At 34.9% G+C, this 23,457-nt stretch overlaps 2 protein-coding genes across 11 annotated transcripts; both read left to right on the top strand.

The window, feature by feature from the left end:
- Positions 1–1,851: 1,851 nt before the first annotated feature.
- On the top strand, positions 1,852–23,431 carry LOC129577387 (aldehyde dehydrogenase, dimeric NADP-preferring). 8 transcript variants are annotated; one of them, XR_008688995.1, is made up of 13 exons: positions 1,878–2,306; positions 6,519–6,752; positions 15,111–15,154; positions 17,433–17,491; positions 19,020–19,200; positions 19,300–19,521; positions 19,643–20,037; positions 20,162–20,359; positions 20,424–20,539; positions 20,611–20,746; positions 20,929–21,079; positions 22,635–22,716; positions 22,888–23,431. XR_008688995.1 is itself a non-coding variant. In XM_055464323.1 (12 exons), the coding sequence occupies exons 2-12, from the start codon at positions 6,524–6,526 to the stop codon at positions 22,644–22,646; spliced, it is 1,743 nt and encodes a 580-aa protein (XP_055320298.1). In that variant the 5' UTR covers positions 1,852–1,968; positions 6,519–6,523; the 3' UTR covers positions 22,647–23,431. The 8 variants fall into 8 exon arrangements, 7 of the variants coding, with proteins under 7 accessions (XP_055320298.1, XP_055320299.1, XP_055320297.1 ...); XM_055464323.1 differs by having other exon boundaries at positions 1,852–1,968; positions 22,635–23,431; XM_055464322.1 differs by having other exon boundaries at positions 1,856–2,306; positions 22,635–23,431.
- On the top strand, positions 11,252–13,220 carry LOC129577389 (uncharacterized). Of its 3 annotated transcripts, none has more exons than XM_055464332.1 (4): positions 11,252–11,472; positions 11,532–11,662; positions 11,955–12,425; positions 12,522–13,220. In XM_055464332.1, the coding sequence occupies exons 2-4, from the start codon at positions 11,587–11,589 to the stop codon at positions 12,827–12,829; spliced, it is 855 nt and encodes a 284-aa protein (XP_055320307.1). In that variant the 5' UTR covers positions 11,252–11,472; positions 11,532–11,586; the 3' UTR covers positions 12,830–13,220. The 3 variants fall into 3 exon arrangements, with proteins under 3 accessions (XP_055320307.1, XP_055320304.1, XP_055320305.1); XM_055464329.1 differs by having other exon boundaries at positions 11,253–11,472; positions 11,537–11,662; XM_055464330.1 differs by lacking the exon at positions 11,252–11,472 and having other exon boundaries at positions 11,481–11,662.
- Positions 23,432–23,457: the final 26 nt, after the last annotated feature.

The raw sequence follows: 23,457 nt of genomic DNA, 5'->3' as shown, positions 1-23,457 counted from the left end.
TTGCCATATTACTTTTAGAAACACATTTCAAGAGTATTTCTGAAAAGGGGAGAGACATAGACGAGCGAGAGATAGAATGAATGAAAAAAAATCTATTTTCTCGAATAGAATACCGAAACTGATCATTATTTACACTATATTTCAACGATCTTCATTTGATAAGGAGAGAAAGACAAAAACACTCATTTTAATTTATGCAACGATTTTGTTTGCTTTTTCAAAATTTAATAATTTACTATTCATAGATAATCTTGCTAAAAAAAATACACATTTTGCATAAACATTCAGGCAGCATATCGGAAATTGATGTAAACAAAGCTACCTTTCACGCGAATGAATTGCGGAATAATGCAACCACGCTAACAAGACGTAAACACGCAATTTTCGATTTTAGACAATTTCTTTTTTTCTCGTATCAAACAAAGGACGTACCTATTTCTATCTACCTCATTTGATACTATCATAAATGACACATGGATATTTTTTTTCATATTTCTTAGTAAAAAAAATTAAAAAAACGAAAAATCGTTGACAAGAAAAATCTCTTTATATTTATAGCAGTCCTCATATTTTGTATTCCGAATTTTTTTCCCTTTAAATAAATATAAAGAGAACAAAAAAAAAACCGGCGCATTTTTTTCACTTCATTTTCAGTTAGTTTCAATATTGACGGTTTATTCTAAAAGTGTAAAGCGCTTACACTTTTAGAGTGCAAGCGAGTGAGCGCAAGACTTTATCTTGGTTCAGAGTGAGCATGCTACAGCTTCAGATCTATGTAAGTATTTTTTATAAAGACAGCGACATCATTGTAGGTAATTTGGGTCTAAAATTTGACACGGTGCAAGATCTGGTCGAAGGAAAAAAAAGTACAGAAAAATCCAGTACATGGTAAAAATAAATTAAGATAGAACATAAAGTCCTTGCAAAACTGGTTGCACAATGCACACACAAACACACGCACGACGAACAGAGCATCGAGTCTATAAGCCCATGACTTGCTCCGAGTTCATAGTTCTCAGTCGCCCTTGATATGATAAGTCTCATCATATCGTCTTTATTTACTGAATTATGCACTTGATATCCGATAAATTATTCAAGCGTTCGGATAAAATTCGACGATACTGCTTTGCATAACATTTCATTTTTCACGGTGAAAAACGGAGTGAATTATGTATTCTGTCAGAAGTGGCATTTATTGTAAAATGCATTATATCTATCAACATCAACACCCACACGCAACACACACACACACACACACACAAACAAGCCAATCATCAATTAATGCATGCATAATCAGATTCATGTTACCCATCCCGTAGAAGAGACGAACCAACGAGAGAGAAGAGAGCGTAAAAAAAGTACTCGTGACTACCGCAATTTTTTCACCATTATTGACCGAATATTATATTAAATTCCTTATGAAAATTTCAAAAACACCATTCCGTCAAGTGGTCATTATAAAATGAAACGCCAATTTTTTTTTTTCACTCTCTTTGGTGTACTGTTGTTGTTTCAAGTATTCATGTTGTCACTGAATAATTGAACGATGTGTGATGGTACATTAAAATGATGCAAAAACAAACGACACCCTCCAAAAAAAATTATTCATACAAAAATCAATTTCGATTAAAGAGCCAAAAATGTGAAGTGCAATTTCGCTTGTATATTGTGTACAGTCCAGTACACAGTCAAAATATTCATACGACATACGACATAACAACAACAATGACAAAACAAAATCAACTATCATTGCCCGAGCAATTTCATTTCACACTGTGATTCGAACAACACACAGGGACTTGATTCGAGCGTACAGCGCACAATGTTGATACATGCAAAGTGATTTAAACATTGTTTAGCCATTAATGCGTTCGGACGGATAGCAGCGGTCGGCATTTTTCTTTTCTTTTCATATCGTTGGCTATCGATACTACATCGAGAGTGAAAGAGTGCGAGCTTGACCAAAAAGTTTGTGTATAAGTTTTCATTTGATAGCATTTTAAAGTACTGGGTATGTTTTGTATTTGTTGTTGCTGGTTTTGCGTGTTGAGTGAAGTGCGATGAAAGTGCAAGTGATTGCATAAAATTGACTGTTGTCATTCACAAATTGTTGTTAATGGGTTATCATTTAAAAGTTGTAAAAAACCACAAAAGTTAAGTGCAGTTTTTTTTCTCACTCTCTTTCGAACATAATTGTGTGGAATGAAGTTTTGATTTGCAAAAAAAAAATCGGTGAAGTATCTTCAGTTTGTAGAAAAAAAAAACGAATTTGCTCGTAAAACATCTAGGAAAATACTAAAGAATAGGTAAATCGTGAACAATTATTACACGAAGTTCTGCATTTTTCATGCTGCAATTGAAGAGAGAGAGAGAGAGAGAGAACCATGTTCGACATAATCTCGAAATGATCCTTCTCGCCAGTTATCAATCTCAACGATTTAGAATCTCAATTTGGTTGTATTACAAAGTGTCATTAGTTCCGCTGTGTTTGTACCATTGGATACATATTGCCAATTATTTCATTGAACTTTGTCTTCTGCGATCGACTACCTTTAGACCGATGTCGTTTTCTTGCCGGTACAAATCTTCCATCCATACACTTGTGCTTCATTATCTAGGCATATAAGTATCGATAAAGGCCATTTGTTCTACGTTTTGCACCATGTTCTCAATTATTACCAATGGCCTAGTATTTATGATAGAAATTTTAGCGGATATAATACGGCCGAAAGCGATGGGATAATGGGTCGTTGCAATTTATTTCGATATTAATTAAATTGTCAAGACAATAATTTTGGCAGAAGCGAAAAATTGTTGCGCTGCTCAGACGTAATTGTGGTTACAATGACAATAATCGACATGAATATATGCTAGATAATTATCATCTTCCCTCAATTGTTGACCTTGTAATCACTTGGAAACTTGTTTTATCTTTATTTATTTTGAGTGTTAAATCGCACTTAGATATATGATGAATTACTACTTGTTGCGACCGACATACAAATATCCAATACAATATTATAGAACAACGAAACCAACGAAAAAAAAAATTCTGTGAACAAACTTAACAAAATACAAAAAAAAATAGCAAACTTCAGCTGTTTCAAGTGAGTTCATGTGTACACATTCGAAGAAAGAAAAAAAACGTCTAAAAAACAAAAGACATATACCAAAACTTCCAGAAAACCGTGTGTGGTGTGATTGCTCGTTAACCTACCGAGCTCACAATCGTATGCGATAGTTTTTGCATTCGATTTTAACTAATATGTAAATACGTTGGGTTTATTTGGTTTTCAGCGAGTTTATGCTAGTCTCGCTCTCCTCTTCAATGGACCACGGAACTATTGCATTCACGGCTATGAACGGAACAAAAGCCATCGCCACACGTATTCAACGTTTGTATACAATAAACCTCAATCTATCTCTCAATTGCCCTTCAATTTATATTCTTTGCGTCCAAAATTGCACACTTTCGAATGCTTGTCACATCTCAGTCGAGCCAACCACACACAAACAATATTTGCACACGTTTTATGGTTACTTTGTTGTTTGAGTGTTTTTTTTTATCTTCTTTGAATAGTAAATTCGCGCGTAAATCTTGCAAATCATCCCGATCGAATTCGACTATTCGGGTGATTTGAATGTCAACGGTTGTGCATGTATGCGTGCGAACGCGTGTGTGTGTGTGTGTGTGAATGAAATGCGATCGCATCGGAAATATTCAAACGTATCTCCGGTTATAGATTCAGTTCGATTTTATGCCAACTAACACCGTCCCTGAAACGTTGGAATGAATGAACACATTCGTAATTCAAACCGAATTGGGAATAGAAACAGATAGATGAAACACACAAACTCTCCAGTCTTTAAGGTTGATGTCAAGGTCTAGTTGGTTGTTGTTGTTGTAATTACTCTGCTCAATTGCTCATGATTTTTCCGATATTAATTGTTGTGCCGCGTCGTTGTTGACTTATTTGCAATCACTTGCACTCGTTCATTCGTTCGCAATGCAAACTTCGTTGCAATGAAATATTTTGCATTTATTGCATTCGTAGTGTGTATCGCATAACACCTTCCACTGTACAGCAGTAGTAGCAGCAGCAGTAGCAGCAGCAGCAGCAGCAGCAGCAGCAGAGCAGCATGCAATCGACCGTCTCTGAAATATTGTGGCTGAGCAAGGAAAACGTGAAACTTGTTTGTTTTCTTTTTTGAATATTACGAAGGTGTGCTCTGCCAGTTTGATGCAGCTTGATTTCGTTGCTGTTTTTCTTTTCTTTCGTCGGTGTCATTTGAAAGTTGAATGTATGTGAATTGGGCATTTTTTGTCTGTTGACACTGGCGATTTGAGAAAAATGCTTTACGTCATGCGACTTCGTTGTGGTTGTATCGAAAAATGAACAAACTCTCTGTTCGATCAAAAATCGTTGATAATCAAAATCGCATAAATGTTTTTTTTTCTGTAATTCAGACTGGTTCCATGCAATTTGAGTGCATTGCCAGAGTGTGGTGATTGTCTTACTTAAAATGCAAACGAAATAATTAATATTCTTTTTTCGTTCAATCCTGTTCACCTTATCACACACCTATGTGCGCACATCAAATAGACCATAACTATCAATATATGTTGTTTTCAAACCGGCAATATTTTTCTTCTGAACAACAAGTGAAGTCGGTAAATATTTTTGGAATCATGCTCATCAATAAGCATGGCTCATGGTCAATCTATCCATTCTTTTAATACTATTCGATGACCACTCACATGCTGCTGACAAAAATAAACAAAATATCCAGTATCGGATGAAGGTCGCTCCCATATCATTCTACCCAATTATTCCAAAGCGTCGTTAATCGACTTAAAATTCAATTTTATCGCGATTCATTTCGTATGCATATCATAATCTGAAGTTGTTTCACTTTTCATACAATTCACAACTTCTAACTATTCAAGCTTCAATTTGATCGGACAATCGAAAACCGTAAACACAGGTCACAGCTATCAAATGTGCGCCGTTGGTCACGCATTGTGACGATCAATTTTGAATTGCGTTTACATAGTAGACAGCGAACAATGTAACGAATGCTTTGTCATCCACTGTCTTCAAAATCGGGCTGACTGGTAATGACGCAATAAATGCAAACCGTCCCGCTTTTGCGAGTCAATCGCTCATGGTGTGCGGCATTGATAGTCTTATTAGAGAGTTTGTTTTGATATTTTTGAGATCATATGCGTTTTTTTCATCTTCTATTTTGATGACTTATGAGTTATGTAATGAATTTGATTTGCAACTGAAATGTTATTTTTTGTATATTGATTGAAGAGCTCAGCGTAAAATGTCTTGATTTAACGAAGAGATTATTGACCAATCGCATAAAATCCAAAATGCGGTGTGACCCACTGACTGATAAAATTGCAATCCAAATCGAAATCTATTCATTCGAATACGATAAATTGGAACACATTTAAATATTTGTCAATGCTTTTTTTCGCTGATTCAAGGTTTTTCTGTCTCTTCGGCGTACCCCATTGGCTACTTGATACACAATCGTTGTGTTTGAAATATACATGACAAGAGAAATCAATTTTTCTTTTGTTAGTTCTATATAAAAAAAAAATATATATATATATATATGTGTGACTGTATGATCGAACGAAATGAAATACTGCATCGTATTCCATATTCTTCATTTGCAGCGAACGACAAGCTATAACACGGGAATGTTCTTTAAAAATTCAAATTCTAAATCATCAATTCCACTGAAAGATAATGTTCCAAATCGATATACAATATGTTGTCAAACATTTGCACCAGTTTAATTTTTAGCTGATGATATTTCTAGCAAATAAATGGACACAATGAAAAAAATTCAGTCCGTTCCAATGGCAAAATTTAGTTCAATGAATTATCTGATTTGTATGCTCCGCAATTTGCTCTAGAAAATTATGTGTAATTTGTTCGCGTGAACAAACGAATGCATTGGTTTCTGGGTTGGTGGTATTTTATGGGAAAGAATTCTTGATGGGAAACTAGTTCACTGAATTTTTTATTGTGACAGTCTCTATAGCATGAGAGCAAAAAATATGGAGTGAAAATAAAGTAGCTCTACACTGAAACGCAAGCAAAAAGGAAAAAAATATATTAGACAACGGTTATTTTTGACGGCTAGACACGCAAGAGACATTCAATTAAAACGCCCATCGTTTGCCGTTTTTCTTTTGTAACACAATAAATTACATTGAAGTGGTAGTTGAATATGGAAGACAATGGCTCCTCTGATTGCTTTACTACAGGCTATTGAACCCAAAATGCTTGTGCATAGTAATGAAGTAATCGATTTTTCTTCTGAAGAAAAGTGATTTTTCATGTGCCGTTTTCCCTTCGAAATAGCATATAATTTTTTTCTTTTGTTTGATGAAGGGTTTAATCTTCCATTATTTATTCTGTTTTAATTTTTACATCAGGTGAACGTAATTAAATGAATCACCGAATCCATATAATTTTTTTTTCTGCTTTTTCCAGCAAGTATGAGTGCTGGTTTGCAGTTGACAATGGAAAATGGCCGTAAGGATAGTTCAGTGGCAGAGCCCACGCTATTTGGAGAAGTGCGAGAGGATGCGATTGATAGGATATCGCTGAGTAACGAAAGTGTTAACATTCATTCAGCGGTGGTCGAAACCAAAAATCGAATCAATTCGGCCAATCAAAATCGCATCAATGGCAGCCATGTTGCGGTCATTAATATTGATGCCGATGGTAAGTAGTATTTTTTTTAGCACAAACACATAACAATTATCCAAAACTCAAATCAACGAAGGCACACAAATTCATTGGTTGTGTTGTTTATTTGTTCATATAATCATTATTCGATTGTTTTATACTTTTTTGTCACATTGTGAGCCGTCATTTTTGACTAATCCCCCAAATACTTTATTCATGGGATAAATGCGTTTGGATATGCGTTTTACATTAAAATCGAAGCCATTTGCGTGGTAAAATTGAGGTGAATAACAAATTGATGGGACAAAATAAGTCGTAAAAGCTGTTATTTCGGCGTCTCATGGATGAGTTTATTGAAACGAAATTTCATCGAAAATGGGAAAAAAGTGTTAACCTTCTTGAATTTGGGGCTAAAGAAGCTAGCGTATGAATCGTATTGATTTATTAATTAGAATCGAACCAGTCAACAATAATTGGGGTTTGCGTTTCTTATTAGCTATGAAAAGAGAGTACCTATTGAATCAAATGAAGAAAGAATTGAAAAAAGGTGTGAAATTCTATTTTTTTTTTCCTGCGAAGATGCAGTATAGCTATTAGATTTTTTCGTAGTAATGGATTTGAAATATAATTCCGCGAATATTTCATTATTGAAGAAGATAAACATTCATTCAGCTTTTGATTACATATATTATTCAAATAATAAACTGAATACCATTCACTTTTGGTTGACTTACGTTTCTGTAATTATTTCAATTTGGGCGATTCAGCTCCTCTCTATCCACACACAAGTTTGAGCTTCGAATAATGTCTTTGATTTTGATCTTTTGTAGTTGATTCTGATTGGAACCTCGTTCATTTGTTCAGATATTTTTCCTATATGTAAGAATTGCATACCTATATAAAATTATTTTCGGAGTCAGACTTATCGCGAGCGAAGATTCTTAAAAAATGGCTTGGTTCACACTTCTGAGCTGCAAGTATCACTATAATAGTTACGTTGTAATTTAATTTTGCCACTACTAAGACTGTACATATGAAGTTGAAGCGTTAATGATTTTGTTTTGTCATCAAAAGCATTCTAAATTCCTTCTGTTCTAAACTTCTACTGTATATTAACGAATAAGAATATCCAGATAAGGGATTTGTGTCCACATTTACATCTTCTATCAGAGTTTGACTCAGGCGACAGATATATGCTTTAGCATAGAAAAAATATCCGCATATTTTTTGGTTTGTCCACTCTCAGCATATAACGGCACCCAGCTTCATCGAGTATCAGCACGCACACTGAACGTAGTAATATAGATTATAGAACGGTTTGTTTACAAAGGAAAAAAATTGTTTATAAACAAAATCTTCCAGAGTTGTACAGCGGAATGTATTTAAACGGCAGCAATGCTGTCCTATGTTAAGGTTTTGCGCTGTATAGTTCTGGTAGATTTTGTTTATAAACAATTTTTTTCTTCGTAAACAAACCGTCCTATACTACCACGTTCAGTGTGCATGCTGATACTCGATGAAGCTGGGTGCCGTTACATACTGAGAGTGGACAAACCAAAAAATATGCGGATATTTTTTCTATGCTAAAGCATATATCTGTCGCCTGAGTCAAACTCTGTCTTCTATTGACATTTAATCAGTGAGCTGGAGATGAAATCAAGTGTAATCCATCCGAAGTCCAAAAGTGTTTGAACAAAATGGCATTCAAAACTGTCCGCCACCATTCAACACCGATGAATCCATCTCAGCAAACAGCACAATCATCAAGTAAAAATGTCATTCGTGAGAAAAATTAGTCGAAGCAGAGTTATCAATTTTACAGAAAAACAGGCGATAAACAGTTCATTTTGGGGAGAATTTAATTATGGCTTCAGTGAAATTAAGATTGAGTGCGAGAATGTTTTGCAAGTCAAGTTTTGAGTCATTGCATGAGTCTTTTAGTTCATTTAGCCTGAAGTATACTTCTTATTTTTATCCGCTTTAAAAAAAATACGCCGCAAAGACATTATTTGTAAGACAATTGCAAAACGGGTTGCAATCAATAGAAGGGATCGTTGATTGCAACATCTCACTTCCGAAGAAAATAAAGTGAAACACTCGAGTTATCATTTATGCGCCAATCGCATGAATTATTTTTAACCATTTTTTCATAATTTTTTTTTCTGAACTGATAAGAAATATCGTTGCATGTCAAGACTTAATGTTAATTGTTGAGTCGAGAACTGCGACTTTGTTCAGATCACTCATTCGTTGAAAAAAAAATTCATTCGAAAAAATCGCGACACAACAACCAATTATTTTCAAGTGGGAACAAACTTATTTTTCACTTTCATAATGCAGTTCGTGAAACTTTCTCTATTCCAATCTTACTCATAGGAATGGCGTTTAGTTAGTAAAATATCCTTCAGTTGCCGACCCATGAAAAAAAGTACACCTGGTGTACAGCCATGTTTGCGCCATGTTTATATGGTGTACACCAGGTGTGAGCCGAGATTTGCGTCCAATCCACACACACCGTACACCACATATCATACACCATTGAATGCCTATTAGACTAGGCGCAAATTGGGCGCAAATTGGTGTGAGCTATCACAACGCTTTCAAACAACTTGAATTGCTACGTTGACGTTGCAACGACAATATTGTTGGGAATTACAAAGCACACACACACGAAAAAAACCTTCGAATTGTATAAAGAAATACGTCTAATATATGCCGTTAGTAGGTTTCCTTCCAATATTCCCATGTATTGACAGGAATCCTACCAAACAACACATATACGCACATACAGTCATTGGCGCATACACAAACGTCATAGATGAGTTGACGTTTGTGTATGCGCCAATGACTGTACATGCGTATGTGTTTTGTTTAGTAGGATTCCTGTCATTATATGGGAATTTTGGATGGAAATCTACTAACGTCATATTTTAGACGTATTTCTTTGTTTGATTCAAAGGTTTTTTTCGTGTGTGCATTTTTTTTGAAAAAGTCAAAATTTAAAAAATAATTTTGTGTCATTGATTGCGTGTATCATCCATTTGCTTTACAGTATTTTCTACTGCCTTGTTATAGCCCTAGAAATCGTTCAATGAATATCACATTAAGTTGCACTTGAATATTGAATATTATAATCCTTATTTACTTGAATCTTTCGGATGTATCCAGACCAGTAAACCGATATAACTACAATATTGAAATTTAATAAACGATAAAATAAAAAGCAATCTGTTGAAAAACTGTTCTATTCGTTTCTAAGGCTATAACAAGGCAGTAAAAAATACTGATAAATATATTGACAATGCATATGCCAAATACTGCAAAGCAAATGGATGATACACACAATCAATGGCTTAAGAGGTTTTCTAAATTATGATTTTGAATTTGTCGAAACAAAAAATGTGAATTGTAATTCCCAACAATATTGTCGTTGCAACGTCAACGTAGCAATTCAAGTTGTTTGAAAGCATTGTGACAGCTCACACCAATTTGCGCCTAGTCTTATAGGCATTTAATGGTGTATGATGTGTGGTGTACGGTGTGTGGTGTGTGTGGATTGGACGCAAATCTCGGCTCACACCTGGTGTACACCATATAAACATGGCGCAAACATGGCTGTACACCAGATGTACTTTTTTTCATGGGGATATGATTCGAATAAGAAGAATAACATTGAGACCATAGCTCCTTATAGTCGAGTAGAATTGAGAAATACTTTACATCTATGGTTTCATAAGCAAGGGGATTCGATAAAATGTGCAACATTTCGTCAAATAATCAAACGTCAGTATTTTATGATTGCGTGCACAGCGCAATTATTGATCATTAAAGCAAAAAATGAGCGGAACAAGTAGTAAATAATACGAAATTGAGGATTCGCAATTCATGCACGGTATCGGAGATAAAAGCAAGTTTTTAAATCACATTTGAAAGACGTTTCGTCAATTGTTCATCCATTTTTTAGCCGCAGACACTCAAAAAGATGATGAGAAAATAAATAAACATTTAAAAGCAATTCAAATTTGTTAGCCGTAAGTGCTCTTGGGAATCATATTTATCTCAGCGCAAATAGTATTCGGTATAATTTAAATATTGAACTTTCTGAGCAAAGTGCTCGATAACGATAACGCGATAGTTCTCTGTACAGCGATTGGCTTTAAATTTTGCGTTATATTTGAAGTGCGTTCATTGCAGCGCATACCCCTGATTCGAGTAGTCATGATAAGTCGATAAATATTATACACATTGATTACGTCAGACCCAACAGCTTGGAAAACGAGCTGATATTCGGAATACTATGTACGACAGCTAACGAATCGCCGTACACTGTGCTAAATCGTCTGCTATGCTGTCGCGGTAAATTGTTTATTTTCCTCTGTTATATGGGCCAGTTGTATTAGTTGTTGTCGTTTTTTTTCTTCTCTCTATCAAACACAATCCCTGGCACAAGTGCGTATCAAAGTTATGTGCTCTCCATGTATGTGTGAGCGCGCACACTATTGCTGCTCTCCGCAAGTGTGTTAGTATTTGATTTTGTTAGCGCTATAACGTTTCAAATAGTAGGAGTTTTGTCGCCGCTCGAACAAAAATACAAACTTATACACGAGTGTGAAGTAAAATCGTTCGTATAGCATTTTGTGCTTGTCGTGCTGCATACATCGGACGTATTTGCGAATTTTTCCATACACCAATTTGGTGTTGTTTGATCTGTGTGAAATGATAATACTTGATTAGACTGAATCAATTGTGAAATACGGTAAATTGTCATAAATTGAATTTTCGCTCGTTTTTTTTTTCATTCGAATTGGTGTTCAGTACAGATCTGTGAAAGTGAAATTATACTCGGATCTATAAGGAAAGCGTTGGAAAAATGCTTCGGTTCTTAGTCATTGGTGTCTTTTTATTAATTTCGTTGGAATCCAACGTAGTCACTGCTTACCAGGATTGTATGTATAAATCTAATTAAATTTTCCTTACGTGAATTTAATTCATGATAAAAAATGCTAACATCATATGTATTCATTTTTGTTTGTATTATGTGTTGCTGACGACGCTACTTGAGCTTGCTTCTATTTTTGGCTCAATGGATTTCGTATCGGTTCTTCTGCATTATACACGATCCTCAACAAAACATTTCATTGTCATTTCTATTGATGATTTCATGGCGCTTGCAATGACAACAATGACGACGACTGCGTTTGATTTTTTGTTTTCCAAAAATCTTCATAACGAAACTAGTTTCGGTGAGAAAATTGTGTCCGAATTCTCAGCTCAAATTGGCATTCAACCAGATCTACAACAATAAACCGAGCATTCCGCTATTTAATCAAAGTGAATCGGCCGTACTGGTGCATGACATTTGGACCGATGAAAATATTCACACATTTCAGGATTGTACATTTGTTGTTGACAGCAATTTATATTTGGCGAATGGACGATATGGACGCGGTTTGTTTGCATCAGTTAATACGTTGAACTTTCGACAAGATGCCCAGGGAAATTGCGTCGATTATGTTCGATTCAGATTTGATGGATCAAAAACGGACAAAATGTGCGGCCGTTTCATGGTTGACGATCCAGTGGGACAACAATCATTTTTCAATGAAGGCGGTGGCATGATTGCAGTGCATATTTTTGTCAATAAATCCGTTCCGTTCCATCCGCTGCAACGATCCATTGAAGTGAATCTCGTGTTTACAGCATATGAAAGTAGGTTTTACTCGGATATTTGTTTTAAATTTTTTCATTTTTTTCTTTCGTGGACAAAATTCTAATAATTCATTCAATTCACATACACACACACAGAATGTAACACCGATCAAAGTTTTGTCAAGTGTCACCCAAATTCCGATGATTTCTGTATCTCAAGTGTCTTCAAAAATGATGACATTCAAAATTGCCCACCACCAACTCCAAGTGATGAACCGCAAAAACTGCAGCAACAACAGCAACAGCAGCAACGAAATAATCTAAATCAGAATCAGAATCGGAATCAACAAACCAATTACGGCCATACAAAAACCACTGGAGGTGTTCCGAATAATTATGCCGAAAGTAGCCTTCTCTTCTTCACTGCATTCGTCACCTTTATCTCATTGAACTTTATGCTCTAAATGCCTTGCACTTTCGTATGAAAGTCGAAGTGTTTTATTTTTTAAATCTGATTAATTGTACTTAAATGTTCATTTTTTCTATCGACTTACACCATATTCTACAGTTTTATCTGCATTTACGGGTCAACATAGGCGATAGTCTTTAATCAAATACACTCATTTCTGGAGATTTGTTATCAACAGTGTTGACTCAACACGGAATGAGAAATTCTCAAAAAAAAAATGTGACAACTTTCATCTACCTAAAGAACAATTGTTGGCATTTAAATGTATTTATGGTTTGACATAATACACATCCAATTTCAATCGAAAAAATGTCATTCATTCCACATGCACAACAGAGAAAAATCGTATATTCGTAAAGAATTAAAAATTTGTTTTTTAAATGAAACAGTTATTAGAAGTATTCATGCAAATCCCATTGCAAATACGTAGAATGCCTTGAAAAATCGATTCTCGTCTAGTCGCTTAAATTATTTTTTGAATGGAATAAAAGTTTAATGATGTTAAAACAAACGGAAAAAATGCGTAATTTTAATATAAACTTAGTCATCTCACGCAAGTGTTGCACAAAATTGACACCATAACCGGGTTAAATGAAACTAATCGATATAATAAATGGTTCATACATTTGATTTCATACAAATGATGGCTCATAAATGTAATTATTTAATTAGCACCACATTAAATAATTCGCACGATTTGTTTGTGCATTAATTGCTGGATTGCTTTGCCTCAGCTTTTTCTTCTTCTTCTAATTCGAATCAAACAAAAGTTGTACTAAAAACCGGTGTTGAAGTTTCCAGTATTTGTGTATGTGTGCTTTTGTTTCCAGTGATTAATTCCATCGAAAATGTTCAGATGGAGCCTCCAACAATTTACCGACATTCCATTGCATAAATCAAATATTTCGACTGTCCATTGAATTTTAGCAATAGAAAACAAAATCAATTCAAACTTCATCGAATCAAGAAGAATTTCTTGCACAATGCAACAATTCAATTGCATTGGAATATCGATTTCAATTGCGGTCAACCGGAACGATTCTAAGCAGAAGCTACATCGACGAAATCAAGTTGCTTTGCAATTGACTAAAATGTCAGTATGGTTGTCTCGCTCATCGTCATATGCTGTGTTCTCTTGTTTGCCAACTGAATCGCATTGGTCGTCATGATTTCAACTGTCAATTCATTCCATAATATTTATAAAGTCATCTGACTATTTTGGTTTTTATTATAGCGTTAAGTTGAGCCAGCCGCTATTCCATTCGGTTTGTCGATCGCCACAAAATCGTGTGTATATTTTCTGTGTGGTACGGTCTGTACGATACGTTGGTTTTGTTTTATTGTTGTTGTTCACTGCCGCTGCTGTGCGTTTCATCTTTTTTTCGTGTCGCTTCGAATGATTTTTGTATTTAATCCCGTGTGTGTACACTTTATTTGAAAATCAATTTTTTTCTCCAGTGAATTGCAAGAAAGTGTCTCAAATTGAGAAATTCATCAGTGGCACATCGTGGAGTTGAATTTTATCTCGCAGATTTAGATGCCCTTTGAACGCATTGTTTTATTGAAAGTGAGTTTGAAAACAAAACATTAAAAACCCATAGAAATGTTCGCGAATTTAATTCATTGTTCAATGAAAATGAATTGGGATGTTGTTGATGTTGTAAATCATATTTTCCCAGTTGTTTGGCTCATAAGACACATTCACTCGAATGTGCACCGCATTCTGACACAACAATTCTCACTGATATTAGCCTTATCACCGTAACGCAGCAGTTTTTTTTTACGCGTTCTGTTGTTTTCATTGTTGTTATCGCATACAAAACTCATGTTTTATACGACAGGCAGACAGGCAGGCAAAAAAAAAACATATCAAGTTCTCTCGTTCGACCATTGTACGTGCTATTTTACATTAGTTCGTCGTTCGGCTGTATTAAAAGTTTATCAAACATTTGACCCAACATTATTCAGTTTTGACTGAATCGAAATGCGGAATTTTCTACGATTTTAGAATTCCTTGCTTCGTTCTTTGGTTGTTTCGATTTTATTCAATCGACAAACCCGTTTTTCCATACTTTTGTTCACGAAGCGACCGAACAGAGTTAAAAAGAGAAACAAATGCCTATTTTTAACCATTTAAATTGCTTTTAATGTGATTTTGTTGGTGGTTATTTTATGAACGAATCTTGATCTGCATATCAACCAATTTACTTTAGACTTTCTCTGAATTTATTTTTTTTCCAACGTTTTGCTAATAATATGATCTTCTTTTTTTGCAGATAGTCTTTTTACAACCGGAAAGAAAATGAGCAACACCGAAACTGTAAGTAAAAGATATGGTCTTTGGTTAACATCAGAGAAAGATTGTTTGTTGAACATGTCTGTCGAACAGGTGTTCGTGCATCAAATGTTCTTCTAAATTTGGTCCAAATGTCGATGATGAACCTGTCATTTATTCGAAATATGATGTAATCGGCTCTCAGAGTCAAGTTAAGTGTTTCTCTAGCTGTAAGTATACTTCAATGGTATAGCATTGTTGTTGGTTTGATGTTGCATTCGACATGCGACGTGCACAGACTATGACATAAAATGTCAATGTATTTATGGATGTCGTTAACATTAGCCAGTAATTGAAGCGAGATTGTCACTTTGTAGCCGATTCGTTCTACCATTTATATCTGCACGCAATGTGAAACATCACAACGATTTTAAAATGGCAATCTTTACTACGATACACGAATGTGTATACTTTTACTTTTGCTTCACGATGGTTGGATTCGAATCGTAAATGTATAATGAGCACATGATCATAAGAGTTTTTGTTTTGCTCCGCTGATGAGATCGTAGGAAACGGTATGGCTTTTTTGATAAAGTGTTCAATGGTCTTGCGATCATTTTTTTTATTATAATTACGTTGGTCATCGTGTTTTGATTATATCACTGGTGATCGTCATGTAAAATCCGATTGGAAACATAGTTGCAAGCCCGGTTTGAATCCATTTACAGAGACTGTCTTTTAATTCACACATTTTTCGTTAATTTCATTTCAAAATGGTTTATATATGGCATATCTTTACGTAAAAACGAAACAATTTGATACTTTGTTTGCTCGATATTAGCAAACGTTGGACGTGCACAAATCTGAATTGATATGCACGGGCAGAGTGAGAGTACAGCAGCAATATCGTAAAGCGATCAAAGCGGGAGATTTGATGCGAGATGAAGAAAAGTATGCGTACGTGGATTAACTGGCGAATGATCTACGTTTTAAAACTTGTTGGTCCGGTATTTGAGTCGGTTTCTTAAAATGAGCAATATTATCTCTTTCGTATAACTCTTATTGAGACGATGGACGTCATCACAGTACAAGAACAAGAAAATCCACTGGATAAAATGTGCGCGGCATGCTGTTATTGTTGTTGTTGTTGTCGTTTTTTATTTCTTCTCTCTCTCTCTCTCTTTCTCTCGCTCGCAATTTGTCGGAACAGTTAGATATGTGACATGAATATATAAATTTAGACATCGACCGTATGAACATTATCTGTACCGTGCTATTTGTGCTCTTCCTGATTTGCAACCATTCAATCGCTTGTTTCATCACCAATACTCGAAATAGACGTAGAAATCTGAAAACGAACGCAGAAAAAAAAATTTAAAATTTGCTTAGTAATCCAGTTGTGGTTTAAACCACACGGGAAAATACGGTTCTGGCAAATTGGGTGCTTAGCCAGTCAGTGAGGTCAGTACGGACTATACAAGAGATAACGTTGACGGCAAAGCCACAACTACCGCATAATACCTTCAAAGTTTATGCCATTTTATTTAAATATTCTTTTCTACCTATTGAATTGTCATGAAAATGAAGTGGTTTTAAATGCTTTGACATTCGAATAATAAAAGTCATTGTAAATGTAAACAAAGTCTTGGATGAAAAAAAATTACGTAGAATTCTTCTGAATTTTGCATTCAAATCACTCTAGACACCATCGGGACACAATCAAACGGTGTGCTCTCTCTCTCTCTCTCTCTCTCTCTCTCCCTCTCTCTCGAAAAATAATGATGTCCTGTTGATAATAAACAAGGACAACAAATAAAGCGTGAAAAATGACCGATGTCGTTGCAGAATCACCTTTTTCCCGTGCGCTGCCCAACGGAAAACAATGATTCGTCGCTAGAAAAAAAATTATACACACGAAAATTAAATAAAAATCTCATTTACTTTGCATAGATTGTATGACACGTATTGAAATAGTACTATTAGTCTACTCATCTGCGGTGTTCTTTAGCAACCAATTTTTGATTAAATTTTCGAGGAAAAAAACGCATCTTCAGAGAAGAATATCAAAAATTTTGATTTTTTTTCCTTATATTTTGGGTACTTGGACCCTTTTTTCTGATATTTTGGATTTAAAATTTAGAAGTACATGATCATGAATGCTATATAGATAAACTGAGACCACTGACGAAAAAAACAGTGTAAGTCATTGTGATATGGCGGAAATATTGATATCGAAATAAAACCGATTTCCACAACGAGTTCAAAATGTAAAAGACTAATAATTTGAAATTAATGTAATAAATGAAATCAATTGCATTTATAGCTCCATGAACGGGCCACTGTTGCGTTTAAGAGTGGCAAAACCATCGATTTGACATTCAGGTAAGTTTCAAGCCAATATTCATTTATGCTTTATTTCCATTTGTCGGAATGTGTGTGATCCATGAGTTTTGTTTTCAAACAAATGAATTATTGATTGTCAGTGAAGCATATCGATTAAGTAATTGAAATAATGTTTTGCCGTTTAGCACCCTCTACATGATTGAAATTACGTCAACGCCATCATATGAAATACCTTTTAAAATATTTTATTATTACAAGTCTAATTATCCATTGTGTGCTGACGTACGATACCACTTAATTCTCTCTGTTTGCATTTTTCATCAACACATTTATTTATTTTCGGTGCGGTTTCAGTACCCAAACAACTTGATACATAAATGTATAAATAACCGTTATAAATGGCTTGAAGTCAAAATGTAAACCATAAAAAGGAGATTGACAGCGCAGTGAGAATCACCATCTACGCAATCAGTTTGGTGTTTTCGATTGAGCATTTCAACCTGACTTCTTGTTGTTTTCGCTTTTTTGTTGTTGCTTTGAATAATTACGATATAGCGTTTGGTATGCCCGGTTTTACATCGTAGAAAATTTGTCGGAATTGCATCAACAAGTCGCTTGAAATGTAATAAAATCATAAGTAATGCGCATTATTTGTTTGATGCAACTCGTTTGATTCTAAAATATGCATCGGCTCGTACTGCCGCCGTTGCTTTTTCAAATCGAATATTTTATTCTATTTTATAAATAGAGAAGTTTTCTAATGGAAATGGAATTATTTATTCCATAATTTCTAATATTGTAAAATCAAACCAGGGGGAAAAATGTGCGTGAAAGTTTCACTCTTTTCGAAATCTTTCCGTAATTAAATTTGAACATTTGAAAAATAATTCTCACATTTCTGTTGAAATGACACAACGTTCATACAATGTTTTGTTTTATTTTTCATGATGAAACGTCGACCTTTCTCAACTTTAACTCGACTTTACATGACCGTTCACAAAATAGCCGCATTGTCTTTTGTGGTTAAAAGTTTCGCTTGATCTCAAGCAACACGAACAAAAACAGCAATGAATTTTAATAACTTTGTTTTTAATAAATGCCCAAAGTATAAGGTGCAAATCAGTATTGCATACAAAAAATCATTTTTGTGTAATTTGGCTGTTTATGCGAGAAAAAAAAACGGATAAAAATGTTCACGTCACCTGTATATTCCCAATTGTCACACAACTCCAAAATTCCGTCGACCACAGAGATTGGAATAGGTTGTTTTTCGTGTAAAAAGTGCAAGTTTTCTTGCATGTCAAAATCACAACGTCATGACGACGACCTTTGGGTGTTCGTAAAAGGTTTAATTGAGCCCAAAGTGATAATCATGGCTTTGTTGTTGGCCAACAAAAAACTGTTTTCTAAATAGACAATTTCAAATGAACTGACACAATCACATCTAAAAATAGCTATACACCTGAAACAAAACGAACACACACAGAGAGAGACACACACATTCGCAATCAAACATTGGTTGTGTTTTCACTTTGCTCACTTTTGTTGTTTGTTTTCCTTCCCACAGAGAACAGCAGCTGAATGCATTGCTTCGAATGTATGAAGAAAATGAGGATGCTATGTGTGATGCACTGGCAAAGGATTTGCATAAATGCCGCCAAGAGGCAATTATCAATGAGGTTGAATTGCTACGAAATGACGTGCGAAATTTGATTATGAATTTCCGTTCATATGCTGCAGTTGAATATGTAAGTGTTTTTTCCAAAAACCGGAACCACCCGAATTCAGTTTGATTGGAACCAAAGTATTTATTAAATATCTTCAATTTGAATGTGTCATTTTTGTAGCCAGAGAAAACGTTCGTCAATATGCTGGACTCGGTGGAAATTCACAAAGATCCATACGGTGTTGTGCTGATATTGGGTGCATGGAATTATCCGCTTCAGTTGACATTGTTGCCGGTGGCTGGTGCCATTGCAGCCGGTAATTGTGTTGTCATCAAGCCAAGCGAAGTGGCGCCTGCAAGTGCTAAATTCATTGCCGAAACAATTCCCAAATATTTGGATAACGTAAGTAACGCAAGTGTGTATGCGCGCATAGAGCGTGATGATTGGGCGTAAATTCAACCAAATTTAATTACTCATTCACCCGTACACTACCCGTTACTCATCATTTTGATTTGCTCTTTAGGATTGTTTTCATGTGGTTTGCGGTGGTGTTGAGGAAACAACCGAATTGTTGAAATTGAAATTTGACTACATATTCTATACGGGATCGACACGCGTTGGAAAAATTGTTCATGCGGCAGCCAATCGTTATTTGACGCCATGCACTTTGGAATTGGGCGGCAAATCACCCGTTTATATTGATGGCACTGTTAACATTGAAATGGCCACAAAACGAATACTTTGGGGAAAATTAATGAACCTTGGCCAAACATGTATTGCACCCGATTATGTGCTCTGCACAAAAGCCGTTCAAGAACAAATTGTTGAATGCACCCGCAAATTACTCAAAGATTTCTACGGTGATGATCTTCAACAAACCCCAGACCTCTGCCGTATCATTAATCCAGCCAATTTTGCGTAAGTGTTTATTTTCATCTTATGAAAATGTCGACTGAATTTGAGACTTGAATTTTTTTTTAAATAATTTTTCTTCTTGCATTCATTGAAGAAAAAAAGCCTAACATAATTCTCTTCATTGCAGGCGTATTTTAAAGATGTTGAAAGGAGCCGATATTGCTATCGGAGGCAACACAAATGCAGACGAAAAATTCATTGAGCCAACTGTTTTGGTGAATGTCAAGCAAACCGATCCAGTTATGCAGGAAGAGATTTTCGGACCACTTTTACCCATTATGACCGTTGAGAATGCATTCGATGCTATTCAGATCATTAATTCTGGGTACATTTAAATACAATTTTGCTAAACGATCAATTTTAACGAATTTTCTTTCTTTTCGCGATAGTGAATTACCGTTGGTGTTGTACGTGTTCTCAACGGATTCTAAAATCCAAGAGTTGTTCTGCAAACATACCAGATCGGGCAGCATGTGCATCAATGACACAGTAATGCAGTATGTTGGTAAGAATGAGTGATTGGAATTGTTACTGAACTTTGAAATAATCCTCTTTTCAAACATTCCTTATCTTCAGTTGAAGCATTACCATTCGGTGGTGTTGGAATGAGTGGAATGGGAGCTTACCATGGACAAGCATCATTTGATACGTTTACTCATAAAAAATCGTGTTTGGTTAAGAGTATGAGCTCGATTGCTGAGTTTTTGTCATCGTAAGTGTCAGCTCGTCATGGAGCAAATCGAAATCAAATTTAAAATTGTTTAATATCGAACAGTTTTATTCTTGGTTTGTATTTACCCGTCTTGATGGTTTTCATTTATCCTCACCTTAAATTCAATCATTTTCTTTCCAATTTTTTTTTTTTAATACAATTCCAATTGTCATTCATTTCAGGGCCCGTTATCCACCATATTCGGAACGCAAAACGAATTTGTTGGTATTTTTGTTGAAGAAACGCTACAGCATATCGTCAAAATACTTGGGTTATATGGCTCTATTTGGGCTGGGTGCGGCGAGCGCTTTCTTGTACAATAAATACTTCAAGGTATAAACAAATCGGTTGGTGAATGGCATAAAATGCATTCAATTTTATTGCATGCAAAGGATATATAGCTGCGCGAATTTGGTTCATAGACATATTTTAATTGAATGATATTTCTTTTTCTTATCTGGTGTTGTTTCTTCCCTCTTTTCCATCATTTTATTCAAAATTGAAAAACAAATTCTTTGAATCGATTCCTCATCACAAACACACACGCTCAATCGGGACTCACTTGCACACAAACACTCCGAAAAAAAAAAACAATTAATCATGCACATTCAATCACATTCACACATTCATTCGTATAAAATAGAACACTCTCAAACGGCGATAGCTGATATACCACTCGTCCCCTACATACTCATCCACAACCGCGATTTGTTTTTAAATTATCCAAAAGCAGTCTTGACAGTTTCCAATGCCTCAAAATAAAACATAAACAAATCTATTTCCAACATTGTGATCTATTTTTACACTGAAGTTTGTTGTTGAAACAAGTTTCGAAAAGTTTACAAGTTGAAAACTTTTGGCAGAAAATCGCTCAATTCATGTGGAATAGCTAAAAGCGTCGGTTTGGGAATTGCATTGGCATACGAAAGGCAGTATTGATTATTATTATCCAACTTTTACCAAAAACTAACCAAACCGATTGCTGTTGCATTATGTGAAATATGAATTCGCGCAGCTATTTGAAAAAAAGGGCAATTTTCCATTGTAGCCACATGGTTTTCATTTTGAATGGGGCATCAAATGCCGCACATTCTATGGGTATTTTGTAAAATTAAATTAAGCTATATCAACTAATAAAACGTTATTTTCAATGAAACTGTTGTTGTTTTGAAACGTAAACTTTTCGTAATCGACAATAAGGTAAATGGTTTATTTTTTTTTATTTCTGGTTCATGGGCTGAACATTTAAATGGCATTGACATTTGGGAATATACGAATTAAGGACTGGCATCATCGCATGTAGAATCAATTGCATTTTGGGATAAAATTTAATTTGAAATGTTCGCATTAAAACTTATTAATTAAATTGTTTGGGATGAAACTAATTTAAATTGCGGCTTTTGAAATGAAGAAACTAGGATTTTAATTGGGGTAAAATGCTTTTCGATCTTTTTTCTCATTTATTTTGTTGGAAAAAACGTGAAAATGGTTAACATTGAAAATTGTATGGGAATTTCGGTGTTCAGACTGGTTTTTCTCCACTAAAATGAGTCATTTATTCAATTGGTACATTCATTTTGTGGGTTATTTAATTTATGACTAGATTCGGTAGATTAAAAACCATATTGATGCATAACATATTTTTTAGCTAATTCATGTCCATCTTTTGAATTTATCAATCACTGTAGCACATAGACATCAAAATGCACATCGACCAATATCACATCTTAACAAACAAACAAATCTAACTTGGAAATAGTATTGTCAGCGGCACTTTTGAACACTTCCATTCAGTTCAATTACCAAATATAAGCAATGACAATTGTTTTTAATTTAATTAAACGGTTTTTCCCCCAACTTTTCTTCTTTTTCGATTGTATTTCTGTAGGATGAGGCTTAAAAGTTGATGCTATGGAGAGAATGAATCGAGAAAATGAAGATGCGAGCGAGATAATAATGTGGTCGAAACTGTAATCAACTGATTTAAATTTTTTTTTTTTTCAAACAGTCTATTAATTTAATGTGCGTTGTGCGTCTAATTGTGCACCGCACTTAGGGAAAACGATAGATTCTTTTAATAACAATCGACGTTAACTTCTGCGTTCTTTATTTTCCTCGTCGCAAATGGTACGCATCTCCAGGCAGCAGCGTTGTCATCATCATCATCATCATCATCACCGAACGAAATTGAAACACATAAACAAAAATACAGCAATCACACCAATATTTATACATACAACGGACTATGGGCTACAAACAAATTGTTAAAGTCTCTACTATAATTTAATTGAATAGATGGAACAAAGCGAGATCAAACCGTAAATCATTCGGAATTTGTCGTGACATTTCGAAGAACACATCCGAAAACTCTGACGAAATTAATGGCAACATCAGGACTGGTTCTACTAGAAAATTCGTGTTCTTGTGTCAATACGTGTGTGTGTGTGATTGTGTGCCTTAAGCAGAATATCCAAATGTTTTGAACAAAATCAATTTGAAACACACACGCTCACACTCACCCCGACCGAAAAACCAATTGTCGTGTATTTTGCAGATTATTCTCGATACTTTTAAGTGGGTTTAAAGCTGTATGCAAATGAAGAATGTAATTCAACATATTGTTTTTATTATTTTATCTCTTTATACATTAGGCAAATCAATAAAAAAAAAATTCTCAACAAAAAACTCAACAACCCATTGTCTTTTTTTTT

This window comes from Sitodiplosis mosellana, unplaced genomic scaffold, assembly GCF_009176505.1.
Source record: "Sitodiplosis mosellana isolate CC-2019 unplaced genomic scaffold, AAFC_SMos_1.0 Smas_scaffold_6197, whole genome shotgun sequence".
Classification (NCBI taxonomy): domain Eukaryota; kingdom Metazoa; phylum Arthropoda; class Insecta; order Diptera; family Cecidomyiidae; genus Sitodiplosis; species Sitodiplosis mosellana.
The sequence above is the reverse complement of the archived record's forward strand: the minus strand, read 5'-3'. Positions and strand labels throughout refer to the sequence as shown.

Bases quoted from the DNA above. Each gene is read 5' to 3' on its own strand.
- LOC129577387 (XM_055464323.1), top strand. From the start codon at position 6,524: ATGAGTGCTGGTTTGCAGTTGACAATGGAAAATGGCCGTAAGGATAGT. The intron at 20,038-20,161 runs GTAAGTGTTTAT...TCTTCATTGCAG, and splicing joins ATTAATCCAGCCAATTTTGC to GCGTATTTTAAAGATGTTGA. The intron at 20,540-20,610 runs GTAAGAATGAGT...CCTTATCTTCAG, and splicing joins CACAGTAATGCAGTATGTTG to TTGAAGCATTACCATTCGGT.
- LOC129577389 (XM_055464332.1), top strand. From the start codon at position 11,587: ATGCTTCGGTTCTTAGTCATTGGTGTCTTTTTATTAATTTCGTTGGAA. The intron at 11,663-11,954 runs GTATGTATAAAT...TAACGAAACTAG, and splicing joins AGTCACTGCTTACCAGGATT to TTTCGGTGAGAAAATTGTGT. The intron at 12,426-12,521 runs GTAGGTTTTACT...ACACACACACAG, and splicing joins CGTGTTTACAGCATATGAAA to AATGTAACACCGATCAAAGT.